This window comes from Dendropsophus ebraccatus, chromosome 3, assembly GCF_027789765.1.
Source record: "Dendropsophus ebraccatus isolate aDenEbr1 chromosome 3, aDenEbr1.pat, whole genome shotgun sequence".
NCBI classification, from domain to species: Eukaryota; Metazoa; Chordata; class Amphibia; order Anura; family Hylidae; genus Dendropsophus; species Dendropsophus ebraccatus.
Window position 1 is genome coordinate 98,467,255 of NC_091456.1, and position 22,278 is coordinate 98,489,532.

A 22,278-nucleotide genomic window follows, 5' to 3' on the forward strand; every position below is an offset into this window, starting at 1 on the left:
GGTCAGTTACGTTTTTCTGTATGTTAAAAAAAGGATGCGTTTTGATCCGTTTTTTTTTTATGATGGAAGTCAATGGAAAAATAGATCAAAATAAATGCACACAAATGCATCCATTTTTCGCAAAAACTAATGGGAAAAAAATTGTATTGCAAAAACTTAGTGTGAACCCAGACTTACAGCTCTCTGTTGTGCTATTCCTCTGGTATTCGTAGTAAAAATGTGTGACTCAATACCCAACTGGTTATTGCCAATTTGGGGGCCTACGCTATCTGACACTATTCAATCAGACTTGACTTTGCTGTTCTTCCCTAATTTATATGGCTACTCAGTTGTTAATATGAATGAATGCAGAACTCAGAAATATTGTCTATTCTATGCATTGTTTCCTATGCTGCCATCTGCTGGCCAGAATTTGGATAAGCTCGCTCTTCAAACTAGCCACGTTTAGCAACCCTGTTTCCTAGTTCCCTGCTCTGAGGTACCATTTTGGTCCTCACTGTGAGACAGGGAGCACAGTTGTTCTTGGGCTTGTGAAGGCATCAATGTCTGACCAGCAATAGCCTCAGCAATACTTCAGCAGCAACAGCATTAGTAACTACAGTGTTTTATCATCCATTATTGCTGTATCTAAGTTCAATAAACCAAATCTTCATTCATATCACTGTGTACTATATGAGTCTTCTGAAGCTGAGCTGGTGCTGGTCCGGTCTGCTGTACATTCTGGAAAAGAAGGTAGGAAAGTCTCACAGTCACTACCAGCCAGTTACACCTTCATTCGCCTCAGGTAGGGACAGAACATTGACAGTGCCAGGCAATGTCAGCTATGGTAACACCCAGCTGTTTATTGAGTCATAGATTTTCCGTAAGAATAACAGTAAGAATGGCACATTACAGAGCTGTAAGAATTTATTTTTTACTCCATGGACATATTGAATATATGTAACATACCTGATTAAATCCCTGTATGATTTCAGGATTTTCATCAGTATACAGATCGAGGGGAGATGTCACACTTTCTTCCCTTGAGCTGTTTCCAGGATGTGGATGTCTCCAGGAGAAGACACATGTTTCCAGGGAAGAGATCACTTTCAGCAGCTGTAAGAAGAGGTCATTCTGATAAGCTGAAAAAGAGGTTTAAAAAAGTACACTAACATAAGTGAACCAAGAAAAACAGGAAACAATATTGTATATTGTGTTCAGAAACAAACAAAAGAACCTGCCTGGAAAAGTCCGCATTCTCTGCCAGCTCTGTGTTACTTAACCTGAATGGCCCACATAATGTAAAAACTTTTGCTTTCTTATCCTTTTTCAGAGAATGATAACACAGTATTTACCTTGTTCCAGAAGTTTTGAGGCTTGTCTCTTTGCTATGTGGCGTATTGTAGGCAACATACTGAATTGTATGTTATTTATGGGTTTTTCTTGGCATCCGGAACAATTTTCCTGGCAGTTGTGGCCGAAATGTTTGTTCATCTACCTGATTGTGGTTTGGTTTTTACACAGCTCCGTTTATTAATCATAGTTCGAACACTGCTGACTGACATTATCAATTCCATAGCTATCAAAACAAAGTGAAGGTTCTGGAGTGGCCATCTCAGTCTCCGGACATCAGTATCATTGAGCCACTCTAGGGAGAACTCAAGCATGCAGTTCATGCAAGACAGCCCATGCAAGTTCATGCAAGACAGGAACTGGAGGCTTTTTGCCAAGAATAATGGGCAGCTTTACTGTCAGGAACTCATCTGACCTGGCTCCTGCGGCGTCTTCCTCGGGCTCTGCTCCGGCGGCCGGCTCGAGAGCGCGCCGGAGCTCCGCCCGCCGGAGCTGAGTGACGTCACGGAGACCCGACGGCGTCCCTAGTAACCGGGGACGCCGCGGTCTCACGTGATAGTCAGCCGGCCGGCCGGCACAGCTGATGCGGCTTTCATGCAGGCTGAGTGGCAGATCGCTCTGCCACTTGGTCTGCAGCGCCGCAGCTGTATTGTTGCTAGATCAGGAGACTGGACCAATCAGTGTCTGGTCCGGGCTCCTGGTCCAGTATAAAGTAAAGTGAAAGCCAGCTAGTAATCGCTGGCTATTAGTTATTCTGATCCCAGCTCCCCCTGTCCTTTTCCCGTCCTAATTCCCTCTGCCTGACTACTCGTGTTCTGACCTCCGCCTGACTCCCGACTATCTGTTGTTTACCGACTTTGTACTGCGTTGCCTGTTTGGTTTGACCCGGCTTGTTCTACGATTCTTTATTGTGTTTTTGTCTGTCCGTGCTGTTCTGTGTTTCACTTACGCAGCATAGGGAACGCCTTCGTGGTTGTCCGCGACCGTTTAGGGTCGACCGAGGCAATTAGGCAGGGTCAGTGGTGGGTTCAGATTCAGGGCCCACTGTCTCTGTCCTGTCTGTTCTTGCCAGTCCTGACAGAATAGCCAGCCCTTACCGCCATTTGCCTCATGGACAACCGGACAGCCCTGACTAATATTGTGGACCAGATGCAGCGACTCAACACGATGGTTCAGGAGCTCGCTGTAAGGATCCAGAAACAGGAGACGGCACCCCGACAGCTCACGGTGACCTCCCCCACACCTCCTGAGCCACCTGTTCAGCTTCCTGATAAGTTCTCGGGGGACAGGAGGAAATTCCGTGCCTTCAGGGAAGTGTGTAAATTGTATTTTAGGTTACGCCCTACTTCATCAGGGGATGAGGTTCAGAAGGTAGGCATCATCATGTCCCTCCTTCAAGGGCCACCACAGGAGTGGGCATTTTCTCTACCAACTGACTCCCCTGACCTACAGAGCCCCGACCAGTTCTTTTCCGCTTTAGGTCTACTGTATGATGAATCTGACTGTGCAGCTAACGCTGAACGACAGCTGACTTGATTGAGACAGGGCCGACGTCCAGTAGAGGAGTACTGCTCAGAATTCCGGCAGTGGAGCGGTCTCTCCACGTGGAACGATTCGGCTCTCAGATATCAGTTTCGGGTGGGTCTCTGTGACAGATTGAAGGATATGTTGGTGGCATATCCTACTCCTGACTCGCTTGAGGACAGCATGACTCTAGCCATCAGAGTTGACCGGCGACTCAGGGACCGACAGAGAGAGAAGGGTACCCCTGACCACCCTAGAGCCCCCGTATCACTGCTCTCACACCCCAAACCATCGCTCCCAGTCTTACCATCACCTGAAGAGCCGATGCAGTTGGATGCCACCGATGCTTAAGCCCGACGTGCCCATCGCCTGCAGAATAACTTATGTATTTATTGCAGAAGGGCAGTACACCAAGTTCGGCAATGCCCTTCCAGGCCGGGCCCATCGCCCGAAAACTTCAGCGCCTGAGAGATTGTCGAAGGGGTCTCTCAGGCGCACAGGTAACCTTCAAAAATAAGTTATTGTTGCCAATCTCTTTGTCTGTGGGGAATAAAAGTATTAATGGGTATGCTCAACCAACTTTGTTAATCCTATGTTTTTTTCTGGTTTGGAGGTATGTCCCCTGCTGCTCCAGCATCCTGTTAATGTCACTGGAGCAGATTCTGCCCCTTTTGCCCAGGGGAATGTACGCTATGTGACACCTTGTCTTGAGGTCAAGGTGGGGTCTGTCCATGTGGAAAGACTCGACTTCTTACTCATGCATAACCTGTCATCTGACGTGATTCTGGGGTTGCCCTGGTTGGAGACTCACAACCCTGTCTTTGACTGGCCCAATAGGGAGCTGGTTCGATGGGGGGCTGGGTGTGCCTCCCACTGTAATGCTGTGTCTCTTGCGGAATGCTCCTCCGGAGAAGGGGGGGTTCCGGAATTTTTGTCAGACTATGTTGATGTGTTCGACAAAAAAGCAGTAGAAGAATTACCGCCACACAGACCGTATGATTGTGCCATTGAGCTACTTCCTGGAGTCAAATACCCTCGAGGTCGCATTTTCAATCTGTCCTGTCCACAGAGGGAAGCTATGAGGGAATATATAAAGGATAGCCTGCGTAAAGGTCATATACGCCCATCTTCTTCTCCCATGGGGGCGGGGTTCTCTGTCCTGTCCAGAGAGGGAAGCTATGAGGGAATATATAAAGGATAGCCTGCGTAAAGGTCATATACGCCCATCTTCTTCTCCCATGGGGGCGGGGTTCTTTTTCATCAGGAAAAAGGACGGGGGTCTCCGTCCCTGTATTGATTACCGGGAGTTGAATAAGATTACGGTTAAGAATCAGCATCCGTTGCCATTAATTCCCGATCTGTTTAACCAAATCATAGGAGCTAATTGGTTTTCTAAGGTGGACCTGAGGGGAGCCTACAATCTAATCCGCATCAGGGAAGGTGGTGAGTGGAAGACCGCATTCAATACCCCAGAGGGTCACTTTGAGTATCTCGTCATGCCCTTTGGGTTATGCAATGCTCCGGCTGTCTTCCAGCACTTTGTAAATGATGTTTTTCGGGAGTATCTGGGACGGTTTGTTGTGGTGTACCTCGATGATATTTTAATCTTTTCCCCAGATTGGTCTTCCCATGTGTTGCATGTCCGTACGGTAATGGAGCTTCTCAGACAAAATAATCTTTATGCCAAGTTGTCGAAATGTCAGTTTGGCCTCCAGGAGGTCTCGTTCTTGGGTTATAATATTACTCCCCATTCGTTTAGTATGGACTCGGTCAAGGTGGCGGCCATAAAAAATTGGGAACGACCTAACAACCTGAAGGCCTTACAAAGGTTTTTAGGCTTTGCTAATTATTACAGGAAATTTATTAAGGGGTTTTCCATCATAGCTAGGCCTCTTACCGCTTTGACCAAGAAGGGAGCAGACCTTGTACACTGGTCCAGAGAGGCTATTGAGGCATTTGACACACTTCGGCATTCTTTCTCAGAAGCTCCAGTAATGACCCAGCCAGATTTCGAACGCCCGTTTGTTGTTGAAGTAGATGCGTCCGAGGTGGGAGTAGGGGCAGTCTTGTCCCAAGGGTCAGACACCCTTACCCACTCACCGACCACAAGAATTTAGTTTACCTTGATACTGCTAAACGTCTTTCTCCACGGCAGGCCCGGTGGGCGTTGTTCTTTTCTAGGTTCGACTTTGAAATCACCTATCGACCCGGTTCTCGAAATATCAGAGCTGACGCCCTCTCCCGCAGCTTTGATTTTGAAGTTATGCCCGAAAACCGCGTCGATACGATACTAAAGCCTGGGGTTGTAATATCTGTTTTGCAACCAGACTTAGTGACTCTAGTTACGCAGTCTCAGAGTATGGCCCCCCATAACACTCCTGAGTCTCTCTTGTTTGTACCGCCGAATCTCCGTCTCCGAGTATTGGAAGAGATTCATGGTTCTGTGTTGGCAGGACATCCTGGTATTGCTGGAACTAAATATCTGCTTTCACGTCATTTCTGGTGGCTAACCTGGAGCCGAGATGTTAAATCGTTTGTGGAAGCCTGTGAAGTCTGTGCTCGATCCAAGGTTCCCCGTAGGCTACCGGAGGGGTTGTTACACCCTCTGCCGGTCCCTACGAGGCCTTGGACGCACTTATCCATGGATTTTATCACTGAACTACCACTATCTAGGGGTAAAACTGTCATTTGGGTGGTGGTAGATCGTTTTTCTAAGATGTGTCATCTTATTCCACTACGTAAACTACCCAGTGCCCGCTTATTAGCCACATTGTTTGTCAATCATGTGTTACGCTTGCATGGGATACCGGAGAACATTGTTTCTGATAGGGGTGTTCAATTTGTTGCTAAATTTTGGAGAGAGTTTTGTAGTAAACTGGGGGTCTCATTGTCTTTCTCTTCTGCGTTCCACCCTCAAACGAATGGACAGACGAGAGGATCAATCAGTCATTGGAGCAGTTTCTAAGATGTTTTGTGTCTAATACCCAGGACAAATGGCGTGACTTCATTTCACTCGCTGAGTTTGCCCTAAACAACCATGAACAGCGCTCTACTAGTATGTCGCCGTTTTTTTGTAATTATGGGTTTAATCCCAGATACTCGTCCGTCCACTCCGCCGAATCTGTAAACCCTTCAGCTGAAGATATATTCTCGAAACTGTGCACAGTTTGGGCCCAAGCTCACCAGAGCTTGGTTAAAGCCCAAGAAGCCTATCGAAAGTATGCCAACAGAAGACGCATATCTGGCCATCAATATGTTGTAGGTGAAAAAGTCTGGCTCTCAACTAAAAACCTGAAATTGAGAGTCCAATCAGGAAAACTGGCGCCCAAATACATTGGGCCATATACTATCATAGAGGTTATTAACCCAGTAACTTTCAGGATAAAACTACCATCGTCCCTAAAGATTCATTCTGTTTTTCATAAAGCCTTGCTGAAAAAATATGTCCCTACGGTGTTCCCGTCACCTCCTCCTGCTCCACTAGTCGTCCAGGGTGAACTGGAGTATGAGGTAGAGAGAATTTTAAACTCTCGGTGGGTACAGGGTTCATTGCAATACCTAGTCCACTGGAAGGGTTTTGGACCAGATGAGCGTACATGGGTGGCAGTTAGAGATATACACGCTCCTCAGTTAATCCGACGATATCATGCCCAGAATCCGTCTAAGCCCGGTCCAGTGGATAAGGGTCATGAGGTCCCTCATAAGAGGGGGGGTAATGTCAGGAACTCACCTGACCTGGCTCCTGCGGCGTCTTCCTCGGGCTCTGCTCCGGCGGCCGGCTCGAGAGCGCGCCGGAGCTCCGCTCGCCGGAGCTGAGTAACGTCACGGAGACCCGACGGCGTCCCTAGTAACCGGGGACACCGCGGTCTCACGTGATAGTCAGCCGGCCGGCACAGCTGATGCGGCTTTCATGCAGGCTGAGTGGCAGATCGCTCTGCCACTTGGTCTGCAGCGCCGCAGCTGTATTGTTGCTGGATCAGGAGACCGGACCAATCAGTGTCTGGTCCGGGCTCCTGGTCCAGTATAAAGTAAAGTGAAAGCCAGCTAGTAATGGCTGGCTATTAGTTATTCTGATCCCAGCTCCCCCTGTCCTTTTCCTGCGTATCCCGTCCTAATTCCTTCTGCCTGACTACTCGTGTTCTGACCTCCGCCTGACTCCTGACTATCTGTTGTTTACCGACTTTGTACTGCGTTGCCTGTTTGGTTTGAACCGGCTTGTTCTACGATTCTTTATTGTGTTTTTGTCTGTTCGTGCTGTTCTGTGTTTCACTTACGCAGCGTAGGGAATGCCTTCGTGGTTGTCCGCGACCGTTTAGGGTCGACCGAGGCAATTAGGCAGGGTCAGTGGTGGGTTCAGATTCAGGGCCCACTGTCTCTGTCCTGTCTGTTCTTGCCAGTCCTGACATTTACCATCTGAAAAAATAAAGAGCCTCACCCACAGCTACCACAAAAGACCTTGCCGCCCCCCCCCCCTCACACACGCGTCACAACTGTGCTCAGCCGCAATTGGCTGAGCACAGTTATGCTTAGCCAATCGCTGAGCGTTGGTGATTTGTATAACTTTCGGGGGGCAATACAATACTTTAATAAAAATTTGCTGGACTTCTCCTTTAATGGCTTCACCCAGCCACTAACGAAGAGTGGGGGGAAAAAAATGTGTTATCATTCATATTCTCTGGAAAAAAAGGACACGAAAGCAAAAATTCTGCAGGGTACGTAAACTTTTGAGGACTACTGTACTGTATATGCAATGTGCAAGTATGTATATGTATAGAGGGTGTTTATGTATGCCAATTAATTTACCTATTGATATAGTTTCCGCCTGGAAATCTGAACATTCATTTGATTGGAAAACTAAAAATTTAGATTACTTGGGAATTAAGTTAATTCCTTACAATGCCTCGCTATATCACTCAAATTATGCCCTGTTACTATGCAAGATCTTGGAAGAAGCACAACAATTGTCTAAAGCAATAATATCTTGGGTAGGCCGAGTTGCCACCTTTAAAATGTTCCTACTTCCGAAATTTCTCTACCTATTTAAGACTATACCTATTCACCTCCCAGCTACATTCTTTGCTAAGGCACAACGTATTATTAATCAATTTATATGGGCATACAATAAATTGCGAATAGCTACTAAATTACTATACAAAAACAAGAAATTAGGAGGACTGGGGATCCCAGATATCAAATGTTACTATATAGCAACGTTTGTTTCCTCCTTGAAAAAATGGAGGAAGATAGATACTCAAACACCATGGGTTCAGATAAAAAATTATGAGGTAAAACCCCTAGATCTTAATCATATCCTATTTCTCCCTTTCTAGAAATCTAAAAGACCATCTAAGTTGACTCCCTTGGTGGCAGCTTCCTACAAAGCTTGGGAACTATATCATATACAGTCAAAGCCAAAATGCTCTTTAAATCATAAACTACTACCCCTATCTTTTCTGGAGGTGAAAATGCCACCAATCAACCTCTCTTGTTTGAAAGAAAATGGTCTGACATCTGTAGCTCAACAATATGAAAGGCAATCTTTATTAAGCTTCCAATCTTTAAAAAAAACACCTATTCCCTCTCTAATGCTGAATTTTTTAAGGGATTTAGTCCCGTCTAAGATCCTGGCAGATAAATTTATCTTCTTCTTTTTACACTCCAATTTAGGCCTCCACCCAGTATATGAAAAACTTATGTGAATTCAACATATTCAACAAGTCACAGCCTTTACAATCGTGGGAAAGGGACCTACAAATGGAATTTTCAGTAGAATGGCAATTAGCTTGTCAGAACATTCATAATACATTTACATGTAGCTCCCACCTAGAGGCAGCTATCTAAACAATACTTAGGTGGTATTACACCTCAGAATGGCTAAACAAGATGTATGCTGATGCAAATGACAAATGTTGAAGGAAATGTAGGGAAGTAGGCACGCTTTTTCATATTCTATGGCATTGCCCTAAAACACAAATACTGGCGAGACTTTGACAGTTATTAGATCAATCCTTCCTGTACATGTAGACCTAACCCCCCAATCAATTCTCTTGTTTTTACATTTGAACAAGATTCCTTATAAATACATATCATTAACGTGTTTATTATTTATTCACGCAAAAATAGTTAAAACGAGATATTGGAAATCGGATATAATCCCAGATGTTCAAGAATTTATAGGGGCTGTGAACACCTCCTTTCAAGATGAAACAATAATTGTAAATGGTGCCTCCAGAGTCGATAGATTCAATAGTAAATGGCTAGAATGGAGCAGATCTACCTAATGCAAAAATTTGTAGACCTTTTTGTATTTGGACCTCTAAAAGTTACAAAATCTAACGAAAGACAACAGTGTGTTCTGAGTTATCCCCACATTCTCCTCTTACATGTACCTAGTTAAGAATATTAGTGTTTTGTTGTATACTTGATTAGTATACTCATAGGGGGACATTTTTTTTTTTTTTAAACAATATTTTATTAGTGGCTTATGTAATATTTGAACATACATATTGAAAATTCATTACATATTCAAAGAGAAAGTCGCTCACAGGCAACAAAGGATTGTATGTTTACAATATCATACAGATACAATGAGCCTTTGTAATAACCTTAAAAGATATATTATCATATACAATACAACATAGTCTTACCAAAAACATAGGTAAAAAAACAGTAACCTATAATATCACCTTAAAACATGGTATAGATGTCAGACGTTCAAATATGCTACCAATAGAATGGAGAGAATTGTCTTTAACAGAGAAAGGGAAAAGCTTAAGACATTTGGAGTGCTCCCAGAGTTCCCTTTTGGGGGGCCATGCAATACCAATCAGTGTCCTTAAATTGATTAATGACAGAGTCTCTCTCTTCTATAGTAAAATCATGAATTAGAAATTGAGTCCATTTGGACATAAATGTTTTTGTTGATTTTTCTTTGGTGCGCAATACATCCAAAAGTTCCCAATGAAAGATCTCCTTCAGAGCGGAGATTACCTCAGAAATGTCTGGTAGAGTATCCAGTATCCAGTGTCTTAATAAACATTTCAGGGAAACTAATAGAGTTAAATGAATTCCTTTAGAAGTAAGTAATTTAGGAGAGGGAGTAGTAGAGTCTATATCAATAAAATGAAAAAGATAACTAAGAGGGAGAAGTGGTATGGCATGGCCCCAAGTGGACAAAATATAGAGCCGCACAGAGTCCCAAAATTCCTGCACTCGCGTGCAGGCCCAGGCACAATGAAACAAGTCTGCTTTAGGAAGTGAACATTTCGGGCAACTGTTTATGTGAGAAGTGTGGGAGTTGGAAAAAGGAATATTAAAGGCATATATAGCCTTGTGTATAAAGCGGAAATGGATTTCATGTAGAACCACATTAGGAGTGGCAGAATGCACTAGTTGAGATCCTCTGAATATTTGTTGGGTCAGATCCTCTGAAAAAATTACGGAGGACCATTTTTTAAAATTTGTCTAGATAAATTCTTTTGAGAGCGTGAGCTAAGTTCTCCATATGTATGTGATAAAGAACCGGTGGTGTTGGGAATAGATTATCAAATTCTATATCACTTTCTGCTTCTGCTATGTCCTGTAGAATCGTATTGAGGTAAATGAAATGAAGACAATTTAAATCGTGTTCTGACGATATCCCATGATAAGAAAGTGTTGGAATTAGTATCCAGCAGATCCCCAACAGAAGAAACATGTGCACTCTGCCACTCCGAGTAGTCTAATTTGTCTGAGTCAGGTGGGTAAAGTGGTGAATGCCACAGAGGAAATCTTTTTGATAGGCAAAAGGGTAAACCATATAATTTTCGTATCGCCTTCCATGTGGCAATGGTGTCTTTAAAGATAACACTTCTCTTAATTTCTGGGGGTAGTTCTAATAATTTAGCATGTAGCAGGGTGGGTAAAGGCCAAGGTGCTGCTAAAGCTTTCTCAATTAAAATATTGGAGAAATATGACGTGTCCATAATCCAATCTTTAGCATGGCGAAAGAGAGCGGCTAAATTATATAATCTAATATTTGGGCATTGAGCGCCACCTTTAGAAGTAGGGAGACAGAGAGTGGAATAGGCAATACGAGGTCTCTTTGATTGCCAAATAAATTTAGTGAAATATGATTGGAGTAGGGAAATGTCAGAATGTTTGAGTAAAAGGGGTATTGTTTGCATTGGATATAACAGTTTTCTAAAACACATCATTTTGATTAAGTGGGTACCGCCTAGAATTGACAATGGTAGAGATTCCCATCTCTGGAGATCTTGTTTTATTCTCTTAATTATAGGGCGATAGTTCAGGGAATATAGTGAGGAGGGAGTTCTGCCAATCTGGATTCCAAGATAAGTAATATAGGATTTAGCAATGGAGACCCCCGCAGGATCCGAAGTAGACCTCTTATGTGGAGTTAGGTAAAGAAGTTGACTTTTATGTATATTGATTCTATACCCAGAGAAGGAACCAAAAAATTTTAAGGCATCTAATACTGCCGGAACATGTAGATCTGGGTTATCTAAACATATTAAAGTATCAATAGCAAAGCATGTAACTTTGATGACTTGGGAACCAACCCGTATGCCTGAGAAAAAGTAAGATAAAGAAGAAATAAGATATCTAGCAAGAGGCTCCATCGCCAAATTGAACAATAGAGGGGATAGGGGGCAACCCTGTCTGGTACCTTTTTGTAAGGGAAAGCTATCTGAAAGGAAACCCGGGGTATGAATTCTAGCTTTCGGAGATGTGTATATTGTGGAAATAAAATCTTTGAATTGACCTGTGATACCAAATTTTATTAAGGTCATGTCCAGCCACTCCCAGCTGATATTATCAAAAGCCTTTTCGGCGTCAATTGCCAACAGACCTGGAAAATGGCTGGAACGACCCCCAGATTGGACACCAGACTGGGCCGCTAGTACCGTTCTTATATTAGTGACACCAGAACGTCCTTTTATAAAGCCAACTTGATGGCTGCCTATTAGTGATGGTAGGATGTCTGCCAATCTATTGGTCATAATCTTTGCCAACAATTTTAGGTCTAAATTTATTAAAGAGATTGGCCTGTACGAATTAGGAGATGTCGGATCCTTCCCCTGTTTATGTAGTATTTTGATATATGCAGTATCTCCCGAGGGAAGCATGTGATGGTCAGTCAGAATAGTTTGGAAAGTAGAAAGAAGGGTAGGGGAGATGACAGAAGACATAGATTTATAAAATTCCACACTATAGCCATCAGGGCCTGGAGCTTTGTTATTTTTAAGTGTAGAGATAGTGGCAGTCACTGGCGGAACTACCGCCGTAGCAGCCATAGCGGCTGCTACGGGGCCCCGCCGCATCAGGGGGCCCGTGACGCGGGTCCCGTGCTCCTCCTGACTCGGCGACTCCTTTCCCCAACCATAGGGAAAAGGAGTCACTGGGCCAGGAGGAGCACGGGACCGACTTACAGCGCTCCTGTCAGTCCCCCATCTGATGCGCGGCTGCCGGGGGTGTCGCGTCCTATCCCCGGCAGCGCGCGTATCATAGAGCTCTCTGTGTACTGGAAGTCACGGCCACAGCACAAGCCCACAGAGAGCTCTATGATACGCGCGCTGTCGGGGATAGGACGCGAAACCCCTGGCAGCCGTGCATCAGACGGGGGACTGACAGGAAAAAGGCTTGACGGGGGAGCGCGTTGTAAGGTGAGTTTGTTTGTTTTTTTTTAAACCTGCTTTCCGGGGGGGGGGGGGGGGAGGAGAGAGAAGGGGGCATCTATAAGGGGGATGGGGAGAAGAGGGCATCTATAAGGGGGATGGGGAGAAGAGGGCATCTATAAGGAAGGGGGGGAGAGGGGGACATCTATAAGGAAGGGGGGGGAGGGCATCTATAAGGAAGGGGGGGATAGGAGGGCATCTATAAGGAAGGGGGGAGAGGGGGACATCTATAAGGAAGGGGGGGGAGAGGAGGGCATCTATAAGGGAGGGGGGAGAGGGGGACATCTATAAGGGAGGGAGAAGGGGGCATCTATAAGGAAGGGGGGAGAGGGGGACATCTATAAGGGAGGGAGAAGGGGGCATCTATAAGGAAGGGGGAGAGGGGGACATCTATAAGGAAGGGGGGAGAGGGGGACATCTATAAGGGAGGGAGAAGGGGGCATCTATAAGGAAGGGGGGAGAGGGGGACATCTATAAGGAAGGGGGGAGAGGGGGACATCTATAAGGAAGGGGGGAGAGGGGGACATCTATAAGGAAGGGGGGAGAGGGGGACATCTATAAGGGAGGGAGAAGGGGGCATCTATAAGGGAGGGGGGAGAGAGGGCCATCTATAAGGAAGGGGGGAGAGGGGGACATCTATAAGGGAGGGAGAAGGGGGCATCTATAAGGGAGGGGGGAGAGGAGGGCATCTATAAGGGAGGGGGGAGAGAGGGCCATCTATAAGGGAGGGGGGAGAGAGGGCCATCTATAAGGGAGGGGGGAGAGAGGGACATCTATAAGGGGGGGGCAACATAGGGGGAGAGGGGGCCATCTATAAGGGGACAACATAGGGGAGAGGAGCACAACATAGGGGAGAGGGATATTATAAAGGGACAACATTGGGGGAGAGGGGAACATCTATAAAGGGACAATATAGGGGGAGAGGGGGCCATCTATAAGAGGACAACATAGGAGGGGCCATCTATAGGGGGGGCAACATAGGGGACCATCTATTAGGGGACAACATGGGGGGCATCTATAAGGGGGACAGCATGGGGGGCTTCTATAAGGGGGGCAACATAAGGGGGCTATTTATGAGGAGGGCCATATAATAAAATGGGATCACATAGAGTCAGCCTTCCACACTTAATGAGGGTGTAAAGGGGCCAATGCAGATGTGCAGTATAGAGAGATGAGGATGGTGCCAGTGTGAGGAGACTAATATGTTTTTCTGGCAGATTCTGTGGATTTGTGGCTCGGAGAAGGAGATGGAGAAGAAAATGAAAAGGGAAGAACTCCGATCAGAGAAGACGTCCCCTGTAAGTCACCTGATATAACTGTACTGTAATTTATATGGTGTACAGGACCTGTGTAGAGCTGAGTGTGTTGATGGCGTAGTGGTCCATCGAGAGGGGGCGGGCGGGGGGGGGGGGCCCAATCAAAAGTTTACTATGGGGCCCAGCCATTTCTAGTTACGCCCCTGGTGGCAGTAATTTCCTCTAATGTGACTGGGGCGTTGAGAGAATCAAGAGAAGGTGTATCAAGAGACGGTAGAGTTAATGACTCTAGAAAGTTCTTACCAGCAGCTAGATCAAGCCTATCTTTGGAATATAGTGAGCGGTAAAATTGTTGTAAAAGTTGTGATATGACTTTAGGATCTTTTTGTACATTACCCGCTGTATCTTTGAGAGCAGGGATATGTGTAGTAGGTCTACGTCCTTTAGCAAGGTTAGCTAACATTTTCCCTGATTTATTACCATAGCGGAATAGACGGGATATGTATTGATCTCTATATATAGCATTGAGTTTTTCCTGTGCAATTTCGAAAGCTTGTCTAGCTGCTGTCCATTTAGATTTATTGTCATCTGTAGGGGAAGACAGGAAAAGAGTGTATGTAGAGCGCAGATCTTGGGAAAGTTGAAGATAGTTTTTACGTGCTTCACGTTTCTGGGCAGCCACATAAGAAATTATTTGGCCCCTTAGAACTGCTTTTGCAGTCTCCCAGAAAAGTATCAGGGATTGTGTATGTTGAGCATTGTTAGAATAGAAGTCTGACCACCATTTTTTTAATAGTTTGATAAATGATTCATCATTAGCTAAATGAGAAGGAAATCTCCAAATAATATCGAATCCCTTCTGAAAAATATCTCTTAATTGTAAACTAACAGGGGAGTGATCCGAAATTACTATATCATGAATTTCAGAGTCTTCTACTCTGCCAAGAGAGTCCGGTGACACTAAACAGTAGTCTATTCTTGACCAGGCCGTTTGGGAGTGAGAGTAAAAAGAGTATTCTCTACCATCTGGGTGTAGATGACGCCAAGAATCAGATAGGGAGGTAGAATTAAGGAAGTTGGATAAAATAATATCTGATGAAGTATATACAGTAGGGGTCTTAGTTCTTTTTCTATCTTCAGTTGTATTAAGAACAGTATTTAGGTCTCCACCAACTATTTTAAGATTATTGTCATCTTGCAGAATGAGGTTTTCCAATTTTTTTAAAAAATCAGGTCTCTGAGTGTTGGGACCATAAACGTTATATATGCTATATTTGCCCGCTGGAGTGTCAATAAGAAGATGACATATCCTGCCTTCATCATCTTGATATTGAGATAATACCGTACAGGCTAAATTTTTATGTGTAAGAATAACTACCCCGCCTTTACGGTTAATAGCTGGTGAACCATAAACTGCACCCACCCAAAAACGTTTGAGTCTGAAATAATCCGATTCAGTTAAATGTGTTTCTTGCAATAATACTATATCGGCCCTAAGTCTCTTAAGGTGTTTCAGTATAGAAGTCCTCTTAGATGAGGAATGTAGTCCCTTAACATTCCAAGTGATTAATTTTTATACAATATTAATAGAAGAGGAGGTGTTAAGAAGAAACCCTGAAAGCACAATAACATAGTGGGTAACCCTTTCAGACAGAAAAAGAGGATAGCATGTACCTGTCGGAAAGTGGCCAGATGCGAATATTTTATTCGCAAAACGTCCATTTGCATATACATTTATCTTTTTCGGCTTGATACATGTCCCCCATAGTGTTAACTGTTGTTTCTAAGTTTAGAACGACATTGAACGAAAAAAAGCTGTGAGAGAATCCAACAGCATCCAGGAATTCAGCAAAAGTCCAAAGCTTTATTACCTGTCCAAATACAGCAGTGACGTTTTAAATGAGCATGGTCTTTGTCAAGCAAATCATGCCGCTGCTGTTTTGGGACATAAATAAAACTTTGAACTTTTGCTGAATTCCTGGATGCTGTTGGATTCTGTAACACCTGCTTGTCCCTGGGACATGTCAATAGTTTTTTGCAAGCTCAGGCTCAGTAGATCTTGTAGGTATGCTACACTGCTACTCCCATTATGTGCCAAAACTAATTTAGAATGAACTATTAGTCTTACTATGGTACCTTTATTTCCAGGATCTGAAAGTGATGACTGGCTTTCATTTTCTGACTTGGAAAATTCCTCCATATTTCTATATGTCCCTCCTTATTCCATCATCTTCCACTTTCTGACAAAAAAAAAAGCAGTTAGTTTCCCTGTAGAATACACAATATTATTAGGGATTCTATTATCAGTCTCTTGCACTGTTGATAAGCAATAGCAGTTCATTCCTACAAACTAGGAACACATCCATTTACCTTGATAATGGCTCAATAGGTTTTATGATTATTTTATGGTGACAGTGATGGGCCAATAACCTTCAAAACCTCTGTATAGCCATAGAATTATCCAAGAACAAGGAACAATAGACCTATTATAAACTACCACAAGTTGTTCTCTCTTTATATAAAAGTAGCATAGTGCACTGAACAATGGAAATATAGTTCAATATAAACGATTACGACAGACATGACGTATAATGGTACTAATAATGCAGCTCTGTGCAGTTCTGTAACCCTAGTGATAAGAGCTGTGCAGACAACCTCTGCCACCATGGATTGTTCTATTGTCATGTGGAACTGCCAATATAATTCATAATTCTATCTTCCTCTATGTGGTCTGCACAGAAATTGTAATACTAGCTCCTATACAGAAATGGTAATAGTGGTATGTACAGTCACTTGAAGGGTTATTTAAAAGGCTTTTTCAATTGAAACTTACTTCTCCCCTATCCACGGAATAGAGGACAAGTATGAGATTGTGGGGGTCCAACCTCCATTCCCCCCGAGGATCTCTAGATCAGCACCCCAGCTCCTTTTTTATGAATGGAGCATGACCATTCATTCGCTCTGGAGCCACTGGAAAGATCCAAGTGCTGTACTTAGACCTCTTAGGCCACTCCATAGAGAATGAATGGAGCTGCAGGTCACATGCTGACCCACGGCTCAATTCATAACAAAGGAGCTGGGGCGTCAATCTAGAAATCCCCAGAGGGAACAAAGGTCAGGCCCCACCGCAATTTCATACTTGTCCCATAAGCCCTAGAGGTGGCACTATGCCAAGGCCAGCCGAACCAGAGAGAGGTTTGCCATCCATGCCCCCAGAAACCTTATTGCGCAGCTTGCAAAATGATTGGCAGGGGTTGATAAATAAAGACACAAAAACACAAAATAAAGCTCACTGCAATGGCAAGATACAGACCCACTACAGACATGAAAATAGTTAAAAGCAGCCCCCCCAACTGCCAAGAAAAAACTTCCACAAAAATAATGAGGCTCTGGGTTACAATTTGAAAATAGTGTAAACTACCTCACCACGTTACGGTGGCCTCATAAACGGGGCAGTCTTACACTATGCTCTGGGCATGCAAGATCTGTCTTATACTGGCACAAGTAATTACACCACCTGGGTGGGACAGGTGGAGTGCACGACCAGGTAGAGGCAGCCACTCCCCCATCTGGAACACAGATTTTTTGTTGATAAATAAAGACTTAACAGAAGATACTGTATTATTCTGATGGCGACTTGCAGACCTTGTACCATAAAAGTCTACCATGATATCTCCTCTCTTTCACTGTCAGACATCCTTGTGTTTCTCCAGGAAGGGTATTTCAGGAGCCTAAAATTGAATACCCTCAAAATTCTGGGTTAGGGTCAGCTAGGTCTGTCTTACCTTATGCACTAGAGAAGGATTTGTTACCTAAGGTAGCCTCCACAGTGAATATCTGTTAAGAAATCTATTTAGCTTCTTTGATCAACCTGTGGATGAGCAAGAGGAGAAGCAGCAGATCATGGCTGCACTGAGGGGCTGGCTGGCAAATTTTAGCCTGGGAGCAAGCACACCGCTCTGGCCCATGAGTAGCCGGTTAGTGGCCCATCCTTCAAGGACCACTCTGGCCCTCACCTATTATTACACTCCCCACATCAGTGCGGAGAAGGTAGATGGCCACCCGCTCCCATACTTCTTTGAGTGGCAATGATCCAACAGTAACATCTTCAGTCCTTCCAGTGATTTGTGAACAGGGAATTCTTACTGCGCCCTGTGAAGGGGTCAGAAGTCACTTTCCTGTATAAGTATATGGGACAGCTCATCAATGACAAGGAACCCTCCCATAGACTTACATTAACAAAGTGACTTCTGGCCCCTCACATAGAGCAGTCACAAATGACAGAAGGGCTAGAGATGTTATCCAAACTGTCGGAACATCGCCGCTGGCAGAAGTACCAGCCCGGGATGCCATCTACCATCCCTGCACTGATGTGGGGAGGGTAATAATAGGTGGGGAAGCTGGTTGACCTCTGTCATACTGAGTATAAGATCGTGGTAAAGCTGTGTGACCTCCATCATACTGAGTACAAGATGCTGGGAAAGCTGGGTGACCACATCATACTATGAAAAAAAAACGATAGTGGGAAAGCTGGGTGACCACATCATACTGAGTATAAGATGGTGGGAAAGCTGGGTGACCACATCATACTGAGTATAAGATGGTGGGAAAGTTGGGTGACCACATCATACTGTGTACAAGATGCTGGGAAAGCTGGGTGACCTCCATCATACTGAGTGCAAGATGCTGGGAAAGCTGGCTGACCTCCATCATACTGAGTATAAGATCCTGGAAAGCTAGGTGACCTCCATCATACTGAGTAAAAGATGCTGGAAAAGCTGGGTGACCTACATCTTACTAAAAAAACACCAAAAACTGTCGCCACATTGAATGGTCAATAGCGCTCTTTCAAGGGACAGAGTTGGTTGTGGACTCAATGAGCTGACAGGCAATCTACAGAGGCACATACATGGTAATCCTGGGGGGCCTTCAAAAGGTCCCTGGGATTACCATGGAGACGATTGGGAGCTGGGACCTTGCTGGGGGACATCATAATCACGCAAGTTACATGCTGCTGTCGTGATTTGACAGCGGCAGTTAACCAGATCTACTAACCGGAGTGGAGGATTTTCTGCTCCGGGTAGTTACAGGGGGGAGATTTATTCCCCGCCATTACAGTGCAAGAGCACGCCAGCGCCTTTCCGATATATACTGTAAAAAGGCATATGTATTGAAATAAAGACCATTAGTTACCGCCATGAAAAGGCGTATTGGCTGTCACTAACAGGTTAACGTGTGCTAATACACCAAACGATTATGGTTATTTATGGGACTCTAATAAATGCTATAAGGCTGTGTTCACACATTGCATTTTTCATTGTATTATCGCATTGTTTAATTGCAGTAATTAATCATTTCATTGCTGCATCATTTCATTGCAGTAATTAATCATTCAATTGCGGTCCAACCATCCTTTATTGCATTGTACAATGGGTGTGAACATACCCCCAGTCTTTAATTACTAGAATAAAGGTGTTATCTTGATAGCGAACAGTGTATCTACATATTGTTACCACCCATATAACAGTTTTCCTATAAACACCTGTAAACCCGAGTCTGGTGACAGCCATATCTGTGACAAGATAACATAAGAGTTGTTTAGATTGAGTTCCTCTTAGCACATACCAAGTAGTGTCCATTAGAGTCTTTTCATAACTAAACATTAACCTTTATAAAAAGACGGCAGTAGATATCACAGAAGAAGCATGTTTTTAACACACTAAACCTCAACAAAACTAAACCTTTCCATAACAATAAGCAGTTTTACTGCAACATACATGGTGTAATGACCAGGCACATTTGTTAAACATTACATGTTTCATACATGGCACAACTTTAAAACTTAGTCCCATTGGGCCCACATAACATAAAGCTGAACTGCATAAAGCAAGCATAAGGGAGGCCTTCACCTATGCAAGGACAAGAGACCTCTTCTTGTGGACTTCAATTACTCCTTTTTGGGCACCCACAGTTGGGAGCCTGTGGATGCTTTTAATAATAATGCTTTTATTTGTATAGCGCCAACTAATTCCGCAGCACTTTACATAGTTTGCCAGTTTTGGTCCCTGTCCCCATTAGGGCTCACAATCAGTAGCGGATTATAATAGGTCTGTTTCGGGTTGTAGCCCGGGGCCCCCCAAACAGACTTATACTTTCAGTGGTGTATTATATCCAGGCTACACTTCTGACATGATTTGCATAACAATAGCTGTTTTTTACCACAATTTTGCACAAATCAGGGCAACACTGCAACCAGGAGACAATGCAGTAACATTTGAGAACATACTAAAGGACCTTATCATGTGACAACAATGTCACCACAGGTCCTTTACAGGCTGCATTATGAAGGAAAAAGACTAAAGCTAGTGCCGCCATAGTTACAGTGGGTTGGAGGGGCCCAAGCTTGGTGAACAGCCCGGGGCCCATGATAAAGTTAATCCGCCCCTGCTTACAATCCCCCCTAGTAGCTGGGCAGTGTGGTAAAAATAGCCGCTTGCTGTGGCAAAATGTCTTCCTCCTCCTCAGGCCACCCTATAAGGACACATGGACATCAGGTATCCTCATTATCAGGCTACCCCTGAAGCACTGGTGGACATCAGGGCTCCTCACCCTCTTTAGGCCACCCCCATAAACACTGGTGGACGGCTGGATTTCTGGGAATCGCCTCCACCACACTGCCACAGAGCTGGAAACTAGAGAACCCGATCGTTCGGCATTTGATTAGCGGTGGGTGCTGAAGTTAGATAAAGCCCTAAGGCTATGTAGAAAAAATGTATATAGTCATTGGCTGTATCCATGTTTTCCAGACAACCTTAGAGCTTTATCCAACTTCAGCAGCCACCGCTAATCAAATGCGAATGCTTGGGTTCGGATGGACTCATCTCTACTGAAAACACAGGAGCAGAGATGCAGCTCCACAGTGGCAAAAACACAGATGTAGATGCAGCTTTCTATTGTTGTTTAACAGGCTTTTCTGACACCAGGTTTGATGCGTTTTTAAAAACAGCCACTTTACCCATAGAAAGCAATGTGACATAAAAATATTTTTTTTTTGTGGTGAAAGAAAGTACATTTTGAAAACAGTTTTCAATGCAAAAGATCACCAATATGCCCACTAATGTAGCTGTCATAGTTTAGCTGTTTTAATGCTGTTTCTTTAAGCTTTGGTTCTGACAAACCCAATTTTACGCCATAATACGCTGAACCTGCCGAAACAAACGAAAGCTCGCTCATCTCTAGTATACAACCATTTATAAAGTCCAGTTCACAGGGTGTGGTTATATAATGCAAGAAACAGGAAAATCAGATATCCTGCCTTGTTATAAAAGAACATACAGTTAGACTGGCAAACAACTGTATATCACTAGACATTCTACATAAACCCAAATTAAAACATACAAGCTCAAAAAGTCCAGGGAATTATTATTGTAAATGTGCAAAGGTAAATGTAGAATCCGTTTTGCTATTTTCTTTAATTAGAAACAGCTGAAAATCTGAATAGAGCAAAAGAAATCTTACATATATGTAACCATTAAAAATTTTTTTTAGATGTATGGATCATTATATGTATAAAAGAAATTAGCATTAGGTTGTGTTTAAGTCAGTATTTTAAGATTTTCACCCACTCCTGATTTTGGTTAAAACATAGTCTTAGAACTAGAGCACCAAAAATATTTACATACAATGGAAAATTCAGTCCCTAATATACCTGTATATTATATATAGAGTATAAAAAGCAACAATAATATTTAACCATAAAAATAACCCCTACAAGTTATATAGTTAATTCACTTACCACTCATAATCAGAACATCCAACATAGTCGGGAGCCTGTAACACACTGGAAACAAAAGGAGGAAACAGGATATTCATTTCATAGCAACGGGCTTCCTGAGGCTGGAATTATGTAGTCTGCAGTACTATTGTTAGGACTTATTTATGGACACACCCTGTTTTCTGCACACTTTTCAAAACTGTTACAAGGGTTATCAAGGCTTACAAAAACATGGCAGCTTTTTTCAAGAAACAGCAACACCTCAGTTTGAGGATGGTTTTATAGCTTAGTTCCATTGTAATACCACAAACAACCTGAAAACAGATGTAATGCTGTTTTTGCAAGAAAGTAGCTTTATTTATTCTAATTCTGAAAAACCCTTGTCAGGGTGCCCTCATACACACTTTTTGTCTGGTGTTTTTCAGGCCCACGGTAATCTGACCATGCCCGCTAATTGCCGTGGTCCCGGCTGCAAACAGCAGTCGAGATTGCGGCGGTTCAGAGCCCCCCTGTGTTGCCCCCCTCTGAACTCCCCTGGCGACGCCATGACATACATTTACGTCATGGGTCGTCTAGGGGTTAATTGAGGATGGCTCAGCAGCCCTTCCTTGTAATGTCCTACATGATCCAGGGTGACTTCTGAGTGATTAATAAGACCTGGACCTATTTTTATCGTTGCTCGTTCGCAAAACATTCGCAAATCGCTCGCATTGAA

The 22,278-nt window shown here is 43.9% G+C and overlaps 1 protein-coding gene across 4 annotated transcripts in view; it reads right to left on the minus strand.

The window, feature by feature from the left end:
- USHBP1 (USH1 protein network component harmonin binding protein 1) overlaps positions 1–22,278 on the minus strand; it is a 77,508-nt gene that overhangs the window by 47,499 nt on the left and 7,731 nt on the right. For 2 of the 4 annotated variants that reach the window (XM_069962317.1, XM_069962315.1), the window contains exons 2-3: positions 15,926–16,029; positions 949–1,121 (exon numbers count right to left, since the gene is read on the minus strand). In XM_069962317.1, the coding sequence (XP_069818418.1) occupies positions 949–1,121; positions 15,926–15,989 (237 nt within the window). In that variant the 5' untranslated portion in view covers positions 15,990–16,029. Of the gene's footprint in view, positions 1–948; positions 1,122–15,925; positions 16,030–18,493; positions 18,538–21,584; positions 21,630–22,278 lie in introns of those variants that run through there. The other 2 variants (XM_069962316.1, XM_069962318.1) reach the window with 2 other exon arrangements.